The following is a 19,273-nucleotide window of genomic DNA, read 5'->3' as shown; positions in this document are numbered from 1 at the left end:
ACCTTAATTAGCTTTGCGTTACTGAAATATTGGAGTGAAATATTGCAGGCCCGGCTGGAAGAAGAAGCAAGGCAACGTCAGGACCTGGCGGCCCAGCTGCAGTCCGAGCGGGCCACGCGAGAGGCACAGGCGCAGAGGATGGCGGAAATGATGCAGTTCATGCAGACTCTTGGACAACATACGGGTCTAGCTGTGCCACCTGGGCTGTTCGCTCCACCTCTGACTCCTGCAGCTGCAGCTACTCCTATGAGTTTTCGCTTGTGCTTTGCTTGTATGACCTAGATTAGCTATCCAAGTAATGTTGTCTAACGCATGCAATCTCTTCTCCTTTGTGCAGCCTTAGTCGGAGGGTTCAAATAATCCAGCTCATGCGCCTCCGACTGATTCAGCTTTTCCTTCACTATGCACTCAGTTTCCACCTTGGTGATGAGTAGCATTAGTTGTATTTTCATTTGTTATTCACTTGGTGATGGATTTCTGCTATGTTTGGACAACTGTGATATATGTGATAGATGTTTAGATTGATGTATGTGATATATATGATATATTGTGATGAATGTGATATATACGATGGATGTGATAAATATGTGATGTATGTTTGGATGGATGTGAGATATATGTGATAATTTATGTTTGTCGTGATGGAATGTAAAAAATGAATAAAAAACTGGTTTTGGTCAGTTTGCCGAGTGTAATGGTCACTGCACTCGGCAAAGCTGGAAAAAGGGGTGCCAGCCCGTTTTCAAAGAATTTTTAAAAATAAAAATAAAAAACTTTGCCGAGAGCCACCCGTCCGGCGCTCGGCAAAGAAATTAAAAAAAACTTTGCCGAGTGCCATCCCGGACGGCGCTCGACAAAGAATTTAAAAAAAAATAAAAAAAATTTACCGAGTGTCAGCCTGGGCAGCGCTCGGCAAAGAATTTTAAAAAATGAAAAGCTTTATCGAGTGTTGTCCGGGTTGGCACTCGGCAAAGCTGCTGTCACCGTTTTCTGCGCCGCGACGGCTCGTTTCCTTTGTCGAGTGCTGTCTCGGCACTCGGCAAAAGCTTTGCCAAGTGTCCAACAAATGGCTCTCGACAAAGACTGTTTTGCCGACCATTGTTTCTCCGAGTGGCTTTTGTCGAGTGCAGTACTTAGCAAAGTCTTTACCAAGTATATTTAGAGCTTTGCCGAGTACCGCAGGCACTCAGCAAAGCGCCCAAATCCAATAGTGAATCGGTCGGCCGGCCGGCCATCACCGGGATACCGGCGACCCTCCGAGATACGCGTACTGATCAGTACTCCGATCCATCCCCATGAAGCCATGAAAATGATGACACCATGGACCATGCATGATGCATGCTGATCGACACCGTGTCCTGTTTACATATACTAGTAGTACTGCTAGCTTACTGAAAAGATCGAGCTAGGCACTGAAAAGTCTGGGATAATGTATGCGTGGCGGCGAGATCTGAGGTAAAATAATATGTTTCGAGATGGCTCCTTATATTAATAATTAATTACATACCGTGTGCTATTTTTGCCTCGCTGGCGGCTATACTTGTTTGCCTCTCTGTAGCCTGTACAACGAACGCTCCAGCGGATGGATAAAGTTTTATGAAACCTATATGCATCGGAAACAGGTTACTATAATACTCATAATTCCTACTCAGTTTTTAGTTTCCCTACTAACCACTGATCGCCCTTCGCCGCCGACCATTCGGACTCCTTGGAAGGAAGGAGGACTTGAGCAGGCTAGCAGCCTTGTTGTTGTACGTGCGCAAAGACCACAGGCTGGACCTGTAATAAACTATTTTAAAAATTTATGGACAAAAAATATAGTTTCAAAGTTGATGGATCTAGATGACATAAAACGAAAGTTAATAGACTAAAAAAATACAGTTTTAAAGTTGATGGACCTAGATGACACAACGAAAGTTAATGGACCTCTAGTGTATTTTACTCTTTATTTTTTGTGGGGCATGGCTCACCATAGTGACTTGCCTTGTCACTCTGGCGTTGCACTACTGCCTGAGCTGGCGCAGCCCCAATCTAATTGGAAATATTTTTTTTTTGTTGATTTTGTGCCTAGACTATAAAAGGAAGCCTCAAGGCTGTGTTTGGATGGGCTTTATGCCTGAGCCAGTCAGATCACAGCAAAATATTTGTCGGGCCTGTGACAAGATAACCACGCTAAGATGTTGTATGGGCTTTGTACCTAAAAAAATGTATTGGGCCTATGACATGAGCTACATTTTGGATATTTAGATTAGAGGTCACGTACACTGCTAAATTGTTGATCGAAACCTCACTAGTCTGCGCATTTTGTAGAGCACTGACCGAATTTTTTGCTGCTTATGTGCCAGCCAGCCAGGGCAATGTCCAACACTGGTACTCTTTCAGCTACTGTTAAAGATAGTATTCTCCTTTTTCTGTCTTTTGAGGATTAACGGGGAAGGCATATACCTCTCAGTTATGTGCCAGGGCAATGTCCACCTGAATTCATTGAAAGGGCTTCTTGAAAGCCAAAGCACAGTTATTATATTATCTTTGAGCAGTTTAGATAAAAAAAAAACAGGCTAGTACAAAGATGAGAGATATGCATAACTGCATTGCACCTTGCCCTGGTAGCATCACGTTCTTCTAGTAAGGATTAGATTAGCGGAAAAAGTCTACATAACCTCCTCAACTTTGGTTAAGCGGCTACTCAACTTTGAAACCGGCTACTGAGCACATTAAAGTTTTTTAAACCGTTTAATTAACCCCGCAGAATGGATGCAGCAAAAGACACGCTGGCGATGGGGCCCAGCTGTCAGACCCCTTAGTCCGTACCCGTCCGCTCAATGCGCCGCTCGGTTTGAGAACGAACCAGGCGAGCAGCGCGAGGAGACGCACGCTAGATTAGGCAGGCAGCCGATGCTTCTGGGCCTGGTCCACCCTGCCCTGCCGCCGCCGCCGCACCGCATGCACACGCAACAAACTCACGGCTCGCTTCGCGATGTCCCCGGCGACCTACCGGACTGCGATGGACGGGTGCCTACCTCCCCGGCGGCGGGCTGTGCTGCTGCTGCCCCGAGTCCCTGATTACCCGCTCGAACTCGTCCTCCAGCTCTTCCCCGCTCACACCGTCGTCAGCAGGAGCCGTAGCCGTTGGCGGAGAGCGCGTATGGCAGCGGACTGGTGGAGGCGTCGTCGGGCAGGATTCTTGTGGCTTGTCCAGCTGCGTTCTTAGGGATGCGGTGGTGCGCCGCCCGTCGTCGTCACCACCAATGGCACGCCACCATTGCTGGTGCTCATGCCTGCTCCACGTACGTCAAGTACTAGATCAGGAAAGGGACTCCTAGTCCTAGCTGAAAATTCAGGAGTCACTCTGCTGCTTGTACGTATGCCTCGATCTCTCTGTCTCTGTAATGCGTCTTTCCTGTTAGATTGATCTATAATCCTAACTGGACCCAACGACCCAGTTAGGCCTTTGATTCGCGCCCTGATCGGGGGTGCCCAGCCCACCATGGCTGGAGGGCCCCTGTTACCCTGCGCTATAAAAAGAGGTGGGGGCCGGCGGCTCTTATCACGAGGTTGACCTGAGCCGAGCTCCTTACCGATAAACCCTAAAACCGATCTAAGTGAGGGGCGCAGCCAGTGACGGGAAGTACCTCCACCACTGCACTGCGCCACCGTCGATCTTCACCGCCGGCACCGCATCTCTTCCCCGACCGTCGCTGCCCGTGCGCAGACTTCACCAATGAACCTGATGGCGGCCTCTGGATCATCCCCCTCCATGATGTCAGGTTCATCAAACCTCATCCACCCCTCTCTGTTTCTCTCTCGTTGCATTAGAACGTGTTCTAGGTCTTTGATTCATCAAGCACCCCGGCTAGATCTACTCCTAGACGATCCAAATATTCTAACAATGGTACTAGAGCCATCGGTTTCTAGGGTATTAGATCTAGAACGAGTAAACCGATTAGAAAAGGAAGTAGAAGGTTAGATCCAGTGCGGATCTAACAAGAACAGAGGGTTCGGTTGAACCCTAACCCTAACTGGGTTAAGGAAAGAGAAAAGAAGAGGGTTTATCCTAACCCAAACCCTAACTGGGTAAAAGAAAGACAAGGAGGGCTCAGCACGCGATACCAAACCCTAAAACCGTAGAGTCCCTCTAGGGAAGATAAATAGTGCCCATCCCGAAACCCTAACCCTAACACAGTTAACCCTAATTCCCATCCCAATCGATCAAAACCGAGAAGAGCAAACAAGAACCAAAGAAGGAGAAAACGGGAAGAGGGAGACCCAGAGGGATTACCTTGCCATTGTGCAGAACGGCGCGCGGGGAGAAGAAGGCCGAGCCTAGGGGGAGCTGCTCGCTGGACTCAAGCCACAGGGGCACAGCGGCCAGGCCGCTCGACGGTGGCGCGCTCACCCGCTGGGGAGCGCGGCCGGTGAGGGGGCCGGCGACGGCGCCGGGGCTCTACGCTCGCTCTCACTTGGTGGCTGCCGTTGCTGCACTGAGGAGAGAAAGGAGAGTGGTAAAGAGAGAGAGAGAGAGAGAGAGCAAAGAAGCGAATGAGCTAGGGTTACGGGTCGGACGGCTGCGGCGGTGGTTTTGTTAGCGCGATATCGCCGCTCGGCCATCGGATCAGCGTAGATGGCTTAGATTGAGCGGAACGCCGGTTGGCCCAGGTGGGCCCGCGCGGTAGCGCAACTTTGTCAACCCAAGCCCAGGTTACGGACTGGGTACGGGCAGCGCGTGGGCAAAGGAGGTGGGCCGGTCTATTTTACCGGCTGGGCCGAAGCAACAGTGTTGAAATGAATGAGTTTTTCTTTTTCTTTTTTTAGTAAATGTTTATTTCCTAGAAATTGATTAAATGGCTTAAAGAAAATAGAAAAAAAATTTCCTCTCGGTAAAATTCACTAAATTGACATTATTTTCCGCCGCGTATTTAAAGATGTTATTTTCATTATTAAATTCGAACCAACGGGAGAATTTAATTTTAAAAAAATAGATATGTTTTAATTGATTATAATATTGTTATTATTCTAATCAACGTTGATTAATGGCAATATTATGATGTTTTGTCTTACATTAATTCTATTTCTGCCCAACGGTGATGTAGAATTAGTGTAGAGGACAATTGTATGTTTTAATTTTGACCAACGTTGGAACTAAGGCATACAATTGTTATTGTTATTATTTATGTTCTCACTTGATATGAATTGTGTTTTAGGCGGATACAACTTGATGGGTTGTATCAAAGATATCCCCACTCTTAAAGGTGATAACTACATGGAGTGGAAGAAAAAGATAGACCTGGCCTTCATCTTGGCTGAGGTGGACTGGATAGTCACCACACCGTGTCCCACAGAGCCTGTGGCACTGGTGAGGGAGACAAACGAGGCTGATGCCGCTTGGGCAACAAGAGAAAGGGATTTTGCATCCTAAAAGATGTCATATGACCTTGAGCATAGGAAGTGGGTCACTGCCAACAAGAAATATTTGGTTGTGATAAAGAATATGATTAAATCTACAATTGTGGGCTCAATCCCAGAGTGTGACACCATCACTGAGTACCTTGATAGAATAAAGAGTCAATTTACTAGCTCTTCAAAGACATATGCTACCTAGCTGATAAAGCAGTTGGTAACAGAGAGATATTCTGGTAATTGTGGCATAAGAAAGCACATACTAAGGATAAACAATCTGGTATCCAAGCTAAAACCAATGGATCTGGCTCTCAAAGATGAGTTCCTTATCCATTTGATTTTTGCTTCCTTGTCAAAAGGGTTTGACACCTTTGTTGTCAACTATAATATTTAGCCCGAGAAGTGGAACTTAGAGAGGCTCATGGCTATGTGTGTGCAAGAGGAGGAGAGAATGAAAGCTATCAATGATGGCACTATCAATTATCTGAAAGACAACAAGAAACAGAATAATAATGCTAACTTCTCCTCAAAGTCAAAGGGAAAAGGTCCCATGCTGCATAAGCCTCAGCAGAACTAGTTCACAGTAGAGAAAGACCAATGTCTCTATTGCAAGAAGACGGGACATTATAAGAAAAATTATCTTGATTACTTAAAGATGATCGTGGCAAAGAAATGTGAGAATATTATTATGTTCATAAATGAATCCTTGTATGTACAGTATTCGAAATCTACTTGGTGGATTGACTCAGGTGCAACTGTTCATGTTGCTAATTCTTTACAGGGATTCCGTTTGACGAGGACTACAGAAAGAAGCGAAAGACACGTTAAAATAGCAAATGGAGTCCGAGCAAAAGTTGAAGCCGTTGGCGATCTTTCTCTAGAGCTTGCTGATGGCTTCACATTTTTACTTAGAGATGTTCTTTATGTTCCCTCTTTATAGAGAAACTTGATTAGTGTTTCATGCTTGGACAATGATGGATATGATTGCTATTTTGGAAATGGCAGATATAAGATAATATTCAATAATGCATGTGTTGGTCTTGTTATCTTATAAAATAAGCTTTATTTGTTATCACTACGTGATGATGTGAATGTTATATGCGATGATGGGAACATTGCGTGCAACAATGTGAATGTATCCTCGTCTACGGATGTAAACAGAAAACAAAAGAGAGCTCACGATGCATTGTCGAAATTATGGCACTATCGTTTAGGCCATTTTTCAAGGGGGATAATAGAAAGACTAGTTAAGAATGATATTCTTCCTCTATTAGAGCTCTCAGATTTAAAACAATGCAGAGAATGTATTAAAGGAAAGTATATAAAGAAAATTAAGAAAGATGTCAAACAAAGCGTATGAATTCTATAGATTATTCACACAGATATCTGTGGTTCGTTTCCTGTAAAGAGTGTGGATGGTTATGATTCATTCATAACATTCACAGATGATTACTTCCGTTATGGCTATATTTATCCAATCAAAGAAAGAACAGAAGCATTTGATAAATTTAAGATATTTAAGGTAGAAGTTGAAAACCAATACAATTTAAAGACTAAGATAGTCAGGTCCGACCGTGGGGGGGGGAGAGTACTACGGTCGGCATACCTCATATGACTAAGTTCCTCGATCTTTTACAAGGTTCTTACAGGAGAATGACATAGTGGCCTAGTATTCTACATAGGGCGAACCTCAGCAGAATGGAGTAGCTGAAAGGCGCAATCGTATCCTGATAGATATGGTGCACAGTATGATAAGTTACTCCACCTTACCGATGAGCTTGTGGATGAAGGTGTTAAAAACCAACATTCATATTCTCAATAGAGTACCAAGTAAGTCGGTGCCCAAAACACCATATGAGTTGTGGACAGAAAGAGTACCCTCACTAAATCACTTACGTGTGGGGGGAGTCCTGCTGAGGCTAAAGTATTTAACCCAAACATTAGGAAGCTAAATCCTAAAATAGTAAGTTGCTATTTTATTGGCTATCCAGAAAAGTCAAAAGGTTTTTATTTCTACTGTCCAGATAGATATACAAAGTTTATGAAAACGAGGCACATTGTCTTCCTAAAGGATGAAATGATAAGGGGGAGCATGATAGCTCGAGAAATTGACTTTGAAGAGAAGCGGGTGTATGCGCCCACTCCGATAATTCATGAGCCATTTTTCTCACTACCTGCTGTCGCTGCACCGACAGTACAAGATACTGTGGTGCCAGCGCCTGTTGTTATTCTGCATGTGGCAACAATGAATGACGATGAGGAACCTATTCTTCAGGATCCTATAGAACCAATTGCCACACATAAGGGGGAGCAGCAACAGCCTCAAACAAAAGATGTGCCAAATATGAAGGCCCCTAGAAGATCTCAAAGAGTTAGAAAATTAGCTATTCCTGCTGACTATGAAGTGTACAACACTGAGAAATTTTAAATAGAGGATAATCCCACCTCATTTGAAGAAGCCACGAGAAGTGATCATTCATCAAAGTGGCTTGAGGCCATAGAAGATGAAATGAAATCTATAAATACCAATAAAGTTTGGGATTTGGAAATAATTCCTAAAGGAGCCAAAACAGTATGCTATAAATGGGTGTACAAAATAAAACTTGACTCTCAATAGAATATAGAGAGATATAAAGCGCGACTTGTGGCAAAAGGTTTTACGCAAAGAGAAGGGATTGATTACAATGAGACATTTTCTCCAGTCTCGTGTAAGGATTCCTTCAGAATCATAATGTCATTAGTGGCACATTACGATTTAAAATTACATCAGATGGATGTAAAGACGACATTTCTCAACGGGGACTAATTAGACGCACTGTAGCATTTCGTTTGTATTTGGTAATAATTGTACAATCATTGACGCTCAAAACGTTCGTCTCGTAAAGTACAACCAAACTGTGCAATTAATTTTTTGATTTCGTCAACATTTAGTACTCCATGCATGTACCGTAATTTTGATGTGACGGAGAATCTTCTTTTTACATGATGTTAAAGTTTGGATTTTAGATAACTAAACACACCCTAGCTGAGCTCACTGCAATGTTTTGTCAAGACTATGTTACATGATTGAATTGGTCATTCAAGTATTCCAAAGTATGATAATTTTGTTTCTTGCTAGGAAACATGGTCGTTGTAGTAACGCGTTGCCTTAGCATAATAGCATATGATTTTCGTAAGACAGGATTAGTGTGTTTAATCGGTGGCTTGTCAGTCATTGATCTTATCCGCCTGACGACAAAAAACGAAATTAAGAAGTCGCTCCCTTGCAGGCAACCCTGTTCGCTCGAACTTACGATCCTAGCTCATAGCCATTGTACATTGTACAATATTTTTTTCTCATAATAATTTTTTTAGTCTGGGCTTTCAGTGCCTAGTGGCTCAACCAACGCCTGTTTGTTTTGGCTGGATTGGCTTATAAGCTGCTGGCTGAAGTACTGCTGGCTGGTTTAATGTGAAAGAAAAACACTGTTGGCTGAAATAGGCTTCGAGGCCAGTCTAGGATGCAGTAGAATTTAACATTTGGTGCAGCAATCCTATGCCAATGCTGATTCACGAATAGTTTTCTTTCCTAGTATAACTAATTTAACCCAAATCGTCGGCAAATGTACCAAGATATCAATCTCGTTTCGAACCGAAAAAAATGGTTGGTATATCTCATAGGTTAAGATGGTACAGAAATGGCTCAGACTCTGTTCGACTGGTATTAAATCAGCTTCTGCTGATTTATACGGCTGGTTTGTTGTAAGAGAAAAATATCATTTTATGACTGATTTGTACGAATTAAAGCCAGCTGAATAGCACATCGGAACAGGCCATGGTACCGATTGACTCTGTTCAACACGGGTCATTTCGATCCTACCATTACCTGTCAAAAAACAAGTAACCCTGTACTTGACGTGCAATTTTATGAAGTTATGAATCATATATTACCCTAAACAAAACTCTGCATTCTTAGAATGATTATGGATAAAGTTACAAAAATTGCTGTATGGTACCCAGTATAGACCGGCAGTAGAATACTCGGTTACAAATGGAAAAATGGAGTGGCCCATGGAACTGTGTTTACAAGTATGACAAGGTACCCAACTAAGATCTTGTTTGAATGCATGTGTTTTCACTTCAATCCACATGTGTGTTGGAATGGAATGAAATAAAACTTAGTTTAATTCTACTTCAATACACTTCAACACATATAGATTGAGATAAATACATGCGCATCCAAACGATCCACGCCAATCCCCTCTCCTCCCAACTACTAGTAAGGTCTAAAATTTTCCATTTTTTTTATTTTATTACAGCTTGCGTTAGTTGGATTGGATCCCAGATCAAGCAGCTACTACACTGTCCGTTTCACCACCAAACCCACTATTAAAATTTAAACAAAAGATGAATGAATTGGAGCCCAAAGCCCAAAACCAATAGCCAATAAACGGCCACATGTAACACACTCTTAAGAAAGAAGAAAATTAGGTGGGCACATGTATGGAAACAAATAAAAAGATCTATCTTTTGTTGAGTAGTGAGAAAGGAAGCAAGCAAGAAGAAATTAGCACGTAGGTGGGCAGTCCAGGTTGCAGTCCCAGATCGTCAAAGCCTGGAGCCGTTGCCTCTCCTACCCTCCATCTCCAAACACCACCAGGCCACCACCTCGGCACCTCGAATCCATCCAGTAAGCTCCAACACACCATCAAAATTAATCGCGCTCCCTCTCCCACCAGCTTCTTCCTTTTCCTGCCCACATACAAATGCTTGGGCATTAGCGATCCTCCCCATCTTGCTCTTCCTCCGCGCGGTCGCTCCCCTTCCCCTTCCCTCTCTGATAGCCCCCCTGCTCCAGTCCTCCGGTGCTGAGCTGTGCTGCCGCAGGCCGCAGCGCAGGGCCCGCCCGACATGACGTCCACGGCGTACTCGCGGCCGTCCAAGCTGCCGGGCGGCGGCCCCGAGCGGCGGCTGCCCCCGCGCCTCATGCGGAGCCTCACGTCCAAGATCGAGCCCAAGAAGCTGGGCGTCGGCCTCGTCGCCGGCTGCTGCCTCGCGCTCCTCACCTACGTCTCCCTCGCCAAGCTCTTCGCAATCTACTCCCCCGTCTTCGGTGCGTGCGCGTTTCACTAGCTTCGATTCGATTCCTCTGTTCCCCCTCCCCTCCTCCTCACGAATCTAACCGGAGCTGCCTTCCTCTCTTCTCAGCCAGCACGGCCAACACGTCCGCGCTGCTGCAGAACGCGCCGCCGACCTCGTCCAAGCCGTCCGTGCCGGAGACCGAGACCATCCCGCCGCAAGAGACGCTCGGCGGCGGCGGCGACAGCGCGGATCCCGTCGATCCGCGTGAGGTGCCGGCGGGCTCCGAGGAGCCCGGCTTGCCGGAAGCTGCCGTCACCAGGAAGGACATGGCGGGGTCCGACGAGCCCGGCTTGCCCACCAGGAAGGACGACGGCGACAATGCGGCGGCCGAGCCCACCAACAAACCATGTATGCTATTCTCTCTTTTTTTTTCTTTGATTGATTGAAAAAAAGGAATCTTTTTCTTTCGCGCACAACTTTAAATGTAAGGAAAGGAAAGCAGAGCCAGCTAACGAACCAGAAATTTAATAAAGTTCTGTACTTGACCAAAATCTTGTTGGCGAAACAAAATTTGGGCGTTGGAAATTAATTGCAGATTTTGGTACGAGTAGATGGAGACGTAGATCTAACGCCTTCTCTCCTTCAATGGTGTTCAATTACTAGCTGAAGCAGCTGCTGCTGAGGATAAGAAAGAAGGGGACGATGGCAATGGCGGCCAAGGCAAGATGACGTGCGACGAGAACGGCGTGGACGAGGGGTTCCCGTACGCGCGGCCGACCGTGTGCGAGCTTTCCGGCGACGTCCGCGTGAGCCCGAAGCAGAAGACGGTGTACCTGGTGAACCCGTCGGGCGATGGCGGGTTCGACGAGAGCGGCGAGAAGCGGCTGCGGCCGTACTCCCGCAAGGACGACTTTTTAATGCCCGGCGTGACGGAGGTGACGGTGAAGTCGGTCCCCTCGGCCGCGGTGGCGCCCAAGTGCACGAAGCACCACGCCGTGCCGGCGGTGGTGTTCTCGATCGCCGGGTACACGGACAACTTCTTCCACGACATGGTGGACGCGATGGTCCCGCTGTTCCTGACGACGGCGCATCTCAAGGGCGAGGTGCAGCTGCTGATCACCAACTACAAGCCGTGGTGGGTGCAGAAGTACACGCCGCTGCTGCGCAAGATGTCGCTCCACGACGTGATCAACTTCGACGCCGAGGACGCCGACGACGTGCACTGCTTCCCGGCGGGCGCGTTCGTGGGGCTGTACCGCGACCGGGACCTGATCCTGTCGCCGCACCCGACCCGGAACCCGCGCAACCTGACGATGGTGGACTTCGGCCGGTTCATGCGCGGCGCGCTGGCGCTGCCGCGCGACCGGCCCGCGGTCCTCGGGGAGAAGCCCGTCATGCGTCCCCGGATGCTGATCATCTCGCGCGCCGGCACCCGGCGGCTGCTGAACCTGGACGAGGTGGCGGCGGCGGCGGACGAGCTGGGGTTCAACGTGACGTCGGCGGAGGCCGGCGCGGACGTGCCGGCGTTTGCGGCGCAGGTGAATGCCGCCGACGTGCTGGTGGGCGTGCACGGGGCCGGGCTGGCCAACGTGGTGTTCCTGCCGACGGAGGCGGTGGTGGTGCAGATCGTGCCGTGGGGCAAGATGGACTGGATGGCCACCAACTTCTATGCGCGGCCGGTCGCCGGGATGGGGCTCCGGTACCTGGAGTACTACGTCGGGGAGGAGGAGACGAGCCTGAAAGACATGTACCCGCGGGAGCACGCGGTGTTCAGGGACCCCATGTCGCTCCACAAGCAGGGGTGGCAGGCGCTCGCCCAGACCGTCATGAAGCAGGACGTCGCCGTCAACCTCACCAGGTTCCGGCCGGTCCTGCTGCAGGCGCTCGACAAGCTGCAGCAGTGACTGGCTGTGATCCCTGTTACTGTTCCAATTCCTCTTCTTCTTCCTAGGAATGAGCAAATGGATTCGCCATTGCCGACCGGCAGGATCAGCTCGTCGGCCATGAGATGGCCGAGATTGAGGAGGCTAGCTGCTGCTGCTGCCCCTACCAAGTACAGTACTATTGCTAGAAAAAAGAGAGGAAATCAGGAAGGCTTCAACTTCCAATCAAATTGGTAATTTGGTTGGACTTCGGCCGGTTTGTCTTTTTTGGTTTGTAACTGTAGTAGTAACAAGAGCACAGCTTGGATTGTGCAACTGCATACACTACACACGAACAAGAATTATGTTCATTCTTTCTTCCTTCATTCACTTGAGTTCACCTCACTTGGCATTATGCTTCTACTGAACATTCATCTTTTCTTGACATGGAATGTGATCATGTTGTCTAAGTAATAAGTTAGCCAAAAAACGCCTCACGACCAAGGGCCTCTTTGGATCTGCTAACTAGAATTTAGCGTCCTAAATTTAGCCGCCAGGGATCCAAACTGCTTGGCTAAAAGAGCTAAGGGTCTGTTTGGATTCCCTCAACTAAAGTTTAGCCAGTTAAAAGTTCTTCCAAGTAAACTCTAGTCAGCTAAAAATTTTCTTAGCTAAACTTTAGTTGGGATGTTTGGATCCTCCAACTAATAAACTTAAGTTAGACTTAGCTGAGTTTAGCTGGGTTGAAATAGCTAAACTTTAGTCGGTCTTTTAGCTAGGCCGTTTGGATCCATAGCAGCTAAAATTTAGCTAGCGGATCCAATCGAACCCTAACAGCTAAAGTTTAGCTGAGTCTATCAAACACCTTAGCTAAGGTTTAGTCGAGAAAACTTTTAGCTTGGCAATTGAGCTACGAAAATTTAACTAGCTAAACTTTAACGTCCGTCCAAATATGTTTGTAATTTGCACCCAGCGCGTGTTTTGTTTTACCCCAAATTTTCAAAAAAGTGCTACAGTACCTATCACATCGAATCTTGTGATACATGCATGGAGCATTAAATGTAGACGAAAAAAAACTAATTGTACAGTTTAGTTAAAAATTATGAGACGAACATTTTAAGCTTAATTAATCCATAATTGAACATTAATTATTAAATAAAAACGAAAGTACTACATTAACCTAAATTCTCAAATTCACCTAACTAAACACGCGCCCAATTATAGATTCAGTAGAGGAGTTGTTGGAGCATGTGCTACAGCTGTGCATTATTCCATCTGCCCGTGGCCTGTGCTGTACAATGTGCATCTGCATCCGAGCCGAGAGACTGCTTTGCGCCTTTGACTCCAAAGTCCAATGTCCAAAACAAAGGGGGCAACTAGCCATAGTGAGCATGTTCGTTTCTCTTTTAATTCATCTTTTTCAATTAATTTTTTTAGTTAAAACAGTATTTTTCTCTTACAACAAATTAGTCGGAATAATATTTTAACTTATTTTTTCATCGAAGCGAACAGAGCCAGTATTTACTCTATTTATATTCTAGTAATAATAATATAAATCTGGCATGCATCAGCAAAAGGAATTGGAGCAGCAAAGAGCCTGTTTTTTTTTTTTTTTGCATCCACCACTATACACAGTAAGGCCCCGTTTGGCAGAGATTCACTTCACTAGTGAAACTATTTTTTTTGGCTTCAGCTTCCCGAATAGTTCCACCGGTGGAGTTGAAGCAGTTTTGGTAAACCGTTTGGTAAAATGGCTTTCCTGTGAGAGCATGTTTTCAGGAGTCTAGAGGAGGAGCCGGGAGAAGCCACTTTTTTTTTTTTGCTCCATCCCACCCCAAATCACTGTAAGAGCATGTTTTTAGGGGCTTCACAAGTGAAGCTATTTTACTTTACCCCGTTTGATAGAAAACAGCTCCAAACGGCTTCTGAAGCCGGTGAAGAAGCCCTGCTAAACAGGGCCTAAGCATATGTATCATGTTTACTAGTACTCCTCCGACTGACAGTAACCAAAAGGTTGACCACTGTTACAGTAACCAGCCGTGGCGGCTTGTTCGGATGCCCACGTTCGACTGGTCAGCCAGTTTTTTTTTTTAACCAAAGCAGTGTTTTTAGCTGCTGCAGTGCGCAATTAATGCTAATTTGTACTGTAGCAGCCGAAACTAAGCTGACCATGAGACCAGGCGACATCCTTCTTGTCGTGTGCTTTGCACATCGGTCTCGTTGCAGACGCGGAGCCATTCCGTGCGACGCATGCCATACCCATAATAATCAACGACTCTTCCCTTCATTCACACGCACGCACTCATCGGACGCACTGTGTACGGTGTGAGTTGTGACCCAGCAACAACCTCACGAGATACCCAACCCAAGTTAACTATAGCATCCATCACCTCCATCATCATTCATCCCCAAGCACGAAGAAAAGACGAGCGTACCTTCCGTGTGTCAAATTGATCATCAAAGATTTATTCTTTGTATCCCCTGCCGTCACTTACCAGTTACCAATTACCATGCATGGCGGCATTCCTTCCGTGTGTGAAATTGTGCCAAACATACTCCCTTTAATTTGTCTCAAAAATAACTACATGTATTATTTCTCAAGAATTTAACTTTTTTTTTTCTAAATTTAACCTAACTCGATACAAAATATTATCGATATTTATCTCTAAATGAATTTATTATGAGAGTACATGCCATGATTAATCTACTAACATTTATTACGTACACATCATAAATATTAATATTTTATTATATATTTAGTTAACTTCAAAAAAAAAATTGATGACTCAAAGAGCGATACTTGTAGTTTTCGGCCCCGTTCGCTTGTCTGAATCTTGGCTGAAAAATACTGTTCTGGCTGAATTGTTATGAGAGAATAACACTATTCCGGCTGAAAAAATAAGCCGAACAAGCCGAATATGGAGTAAGTTGAACGAGGCCTTCTTTACAGAGGGAGCACGTACACGTGGCCAGCTTCCAAATCCATCAACAAGCGGTTCTTGTCTTTTGTTCCTGGGTCATCTTCATACTCCCTCTGCCCTTAATAAATAGATTCCTAGAGTGATCTTAAGTTAAACTTTTTAAATTGTGACCGAATTTGTAGGAAAAATATCAAGATTTATGATATCAAACTAGTATCATTAAATGTACCATAGAATATATTTTTATAATGTGCTCATCTTATGTTATAGTGTTGAAACATAGGATCGACTAGCAGTAGATCAAGTGGGTGGTGTTCTTACATTTGGGATAAAGCATCCTAGAACATGAACTAAAACGAGAGAGAGGATGAGAATGGGGAGGTGTTACCGACCATCAGCGGGCTTGGCGTTCGAGCTCGAGGTCGCCATGGCGAAGGTGTGGCGGTGCGAGTCATAGAGTTGCAGCGAGGTCCAGGAGCGACGGCTAGTGGACGCGAACGGTGGTGGCGCTTTCCGCCGCTGCTGCGCTCCCTTAGATCGATTAGGGTAGTGTTGGTGGGGTGCTTTGGCAACCGATGAACCTCGTGTGCCGTGAGCCGTCGGCCCCCACATCTTTATATAGCGCAGTGCGATGGGGATCCACCAACCATGATTTGGTTGGGCGCCCCGGATCAGGGCCCAAGTTAGCCGTTGTTGGCGCAAAAAGTGGCGATGCAACCAACACACAACAAGCCAGGCGATCTAAACGAAATGAGATTAGAGATCTGTTTGGCTTCAACACAAGACCAGTCGATCTTGAAAATCCCAAAGGCGTGCCAGTCAATTTGACATGCAATTGACAAGGAGAGAAAGCTTATCAGTAATTTAGGATGGAACATGCCGATTTTGCCTAGATAGTTCTAAGTATGCTGTTTTAAGAGCAGCCAAACAGGGGAATCGACTAAATAGCCGATACGAGAAGAAATCGACTGTTAAGGACTGTGATGCTCGTGGGTCATGACAGGTTTATGATAACAAGTACATTACACCCAGATATAAGTAATATAAAGAAACATCATCAGCTAGATGGATATAACCAGTGTAAAACATTGAGCCGATAAGTTTAACAAGAAAATATATAACATACGAACAAATTGACTGTCTAGTACAAATGAATCTACAAACGCTCTAGATTTAATCTGTTACCATCAACAGTGAGGTTCGATCGGATTAATACAGCTATGATAATGATAACAAACTAAAACCAAAGAATCTATAAAACCATCTATATCAACAGGTTCATAAAAACATGCTATATGTGTGAAAGCACAGGCGAATCGGCTAAAATAGCCGATACATACATAGCAAACAAACAGATGACATATCTCGATCATGGACAAAACCACTAATCAATGATCTCTAATCCAAAGTCTTACCAGTGAGGTTCGATCGGATCGATGCAGCTATGGTAGTGTCATTAGATTAGATCTCATTAACTAGTGAGTTTATCCAAGATTGAAACATGCCTTTGGATGCGTACTATGTTTGATTGGAATAGAAATAAAACAACCGATCTAGCATAATTAAGCCATCAATTATGAGCTTCAAAGTGTGACCAAACTAGAAGACAACCAATTGTGGTGATATAAGGCCGATCTATCTCTATCTCAATTAGGTGATTTATTATAATTAATGGAACATTAATTATAATAAGATCGATAACTAGTGAATCAACCAAACACAACAAGGAAAATCTTACTAATCTTAGCAGATTCGATAACTGGTGATATTGTGTTAAATAACAAGTTATTTAACACAAGATCGATAACTTTGATGTATATTATGATTCGTAAGAGATCAATCAGCTGATGCAGCCTTACAAATAATGATACAGATCGATAACTAACTTATATTATACTCGTAAAAGATCAATTGGTTAATGCAGCTTTATAGGTATGATACAAGTCGTGATGGTACTCACAGACAAGCCGGAGGTCGATCGGTCGATGCAGTCCTACTTGTTGAAGAACTCATCGAGATCTACAGTACTCATACTCTTAAGGGTTGGCATGAAGCTAAAAAAATAATTATATTGATTGATTGGTTGTCTGTGTACAATAACTGGGTTCTGATATTTATACCTGGAACCTAAATGTGAATCCTACTCAAATATGACTCATTACAATTCTTGAAACAAAAGAAAGCATTCTCAACTTAAAAATAACTTGGACCCTAATCTTTTTATTTTTGTAGAGTCCGACATATTTCCCTCTCAAGTCATTTGTATGTAGTCCATTGACGTTGTCTGCTGACGTCATCTATAAAATAGCCGATTCCAACACTGCATCAAAACTAGCCAATATCGATTCACATCTGATTGATTCCTTGATGATACAATCTTAGAAGCTTTGAGTTCTCGCCTTTTTCTTTCCAAATTTTGGTGTAAACATATGCCCCCAATTTTGGAATAAAAATGATTTTATTCTAAAATTTCTATTTACCTGCTCACCGTGTCTCAACCGTTTATTCCGAAATATACGCGCGACTCTTAATTTCTCGGTCCAAATTTTATATAATACCCCAACAGTATCATTTCCAACTTACTCAGCCTATTTGTTTTTCCCTTCTTTCTCAAGCAAGCCTCAACAACCAAAGCCGCCATCGCCAAGGCCTTAACCCAAGTGAATCCTCTGCTCCATCAAGCTACTATTCAAGTAACATTCGTCATATTCAGATCCATTTTGGCTGCAATGGTGACCAGCGACCACGTCCCTGAGGTATGCTTTCAAGTTTCTGTCTTCCAAGTATTAGTCGTTACCCTGTATTTTCTTTTTCCTCAAATTTATTCTATCTGGTTTCTAGGAAATAAGGAACAAAATTTTAATTCTAGCAGCTGTTGTTCCCAATGTCTATTATCTTGGGCCTATGGATGACTCTGATCCATCTGACTTTATCAGTCAAGAAACCAACCGAATCCATTTCAAACAATCTGTAGTAGAGTTGTCCTCCTAGAACACCAAAACTTTCTTTAGAAATTGGCCCAAAATGTCTAAGGGATGGAGAGATTGGTTTCGTAGGGTATTAGAGTAAAAGGCTAGAGATTGAGAGATTTATGACTTGAATCAATGCTTGCCACTCCCACTGTCTAGAATGGAGAGGAATGATTCACTTCTGATTTCTGCATCTTACTTCTGATCCAACACCTTAAATGCTTTTATTTTTTGTCATGGCCCAATGATCATCACTTTGGCCGATGTTTATATATTGACTGGACTTAGAATAATAGGATCAATGCAACCTTATGACTTCTTAAGTGATGAATCCAAGAAATTAGCCAAAATATCAGACTACATAGGATGGGCAAGCTACATTGTGAACCACATTAGAGATGGATCAACTGTCATCGAAAGGGAACATGTAGCTTTCTTGAACATGTGACTAGAAAGATTCATCTTTTGTGGATCATCATGTGGTCCAACTTTCAATCATAAATACTTGGCAGAGTGTCTAGTAGCTGGAAATGAAATCCCTCTTGGAAAATACCTGCTAGGATATGTTTATCATCTGATGCACCAGGTAGCTGTCCAGTTGCTGAAGAATAAACCAGTGCATACCATTATTTGCCCTTGGTGGTTGATACAACTATGACTAAACCTGTATATGCATAAGATTGTAAGACTCGATCTCAGAAATCTAAGCTTTCCTTCTTCCAACATTGTTGAAGATTACAAAGAAAAAGAAGGAAGAACTCGTCAGTGCATGAATTATGGTGAAGCTGCATCAGCCATAACAATTGTTCTTGATGTAGGCTATCTCTTTAAGAAATTCTACAGAGGATTTGATGCAAACATCTTGACTTGGCTGCCTTATGGTGAAGATGAAGACAATGAATTAGTTCTACCAGTCAATTTTTGATTTGAATCAGGCTGCTCAGATGAAACAGCTGCAGCAATTTTTAGTTGCATCATCAAACCATGTGTACTGTCAACTAAATTTCTCCATGGCCGTGGCAAAATGGCTACTGGTTCTTTTCTCCCAGAAAATCTTCCAACT

General features: G+C 44.4%; 1 protein-coding gene across 2 annotated transcripts; it reads left to right on the top strand.

The window, feature by feature from the left end:
* Positions 1-9,977: 9,977 nt before the first annotated feature.
* LOC136462380 (beta-1,2-xylosyltransferease XAX1-like) lies at positions 9,978-12,735 on the top strand. 2 transcript variants are annotated; one of them, XM_066461486.1, is made up of 3 exons: positions 9,978-10,489; positions 10,585-10,866; positions 11,131-12,735. In XM_066461486.1, the coding sequence occupies exons 1-3, from the start codon at positions 10,288-10,290 to the stop codon at positions 12,360-12,362; spliced, it is 1,716 nt and encodes a 571-aa protein (XP_066317583.1). In that variant the 5' UTR covers positions 9,978-10,287; the 3' UTR covers positions 12,363-12,735. The 2 variants fall into 2 exon arrangements, with proteins under 2 accessions (XP_066317583.1, XP_066317582.1); XM_066461485.1 differs by having other exon boundaries at positions 9,980-10,489; positions 11,122-12,735.
* Positions 12,736-19,273: the final 6,538 nt, after the last annotated feature.

Source organism: Miscanthus floridulus, chromosome 7 (assembly GCF_019320115.1).
Source record: "Miscanthus floridulus cultivar M001 chromosome 7, ASM1932011v1, whole genome shotgun sequence".
Classification (NCBI taxonomy): domain Eukaryota; kingdom Viridiplantae; phylum Streptophyta; class Magnoliopsida; order Poales; family Poaceae; genus Miscanthus; species Miscanthus floridulus.
Note: the sequence above shows the minus strand (reverse complement) of the source record. Positions and strands in the feature narration are given on the sequence as shown.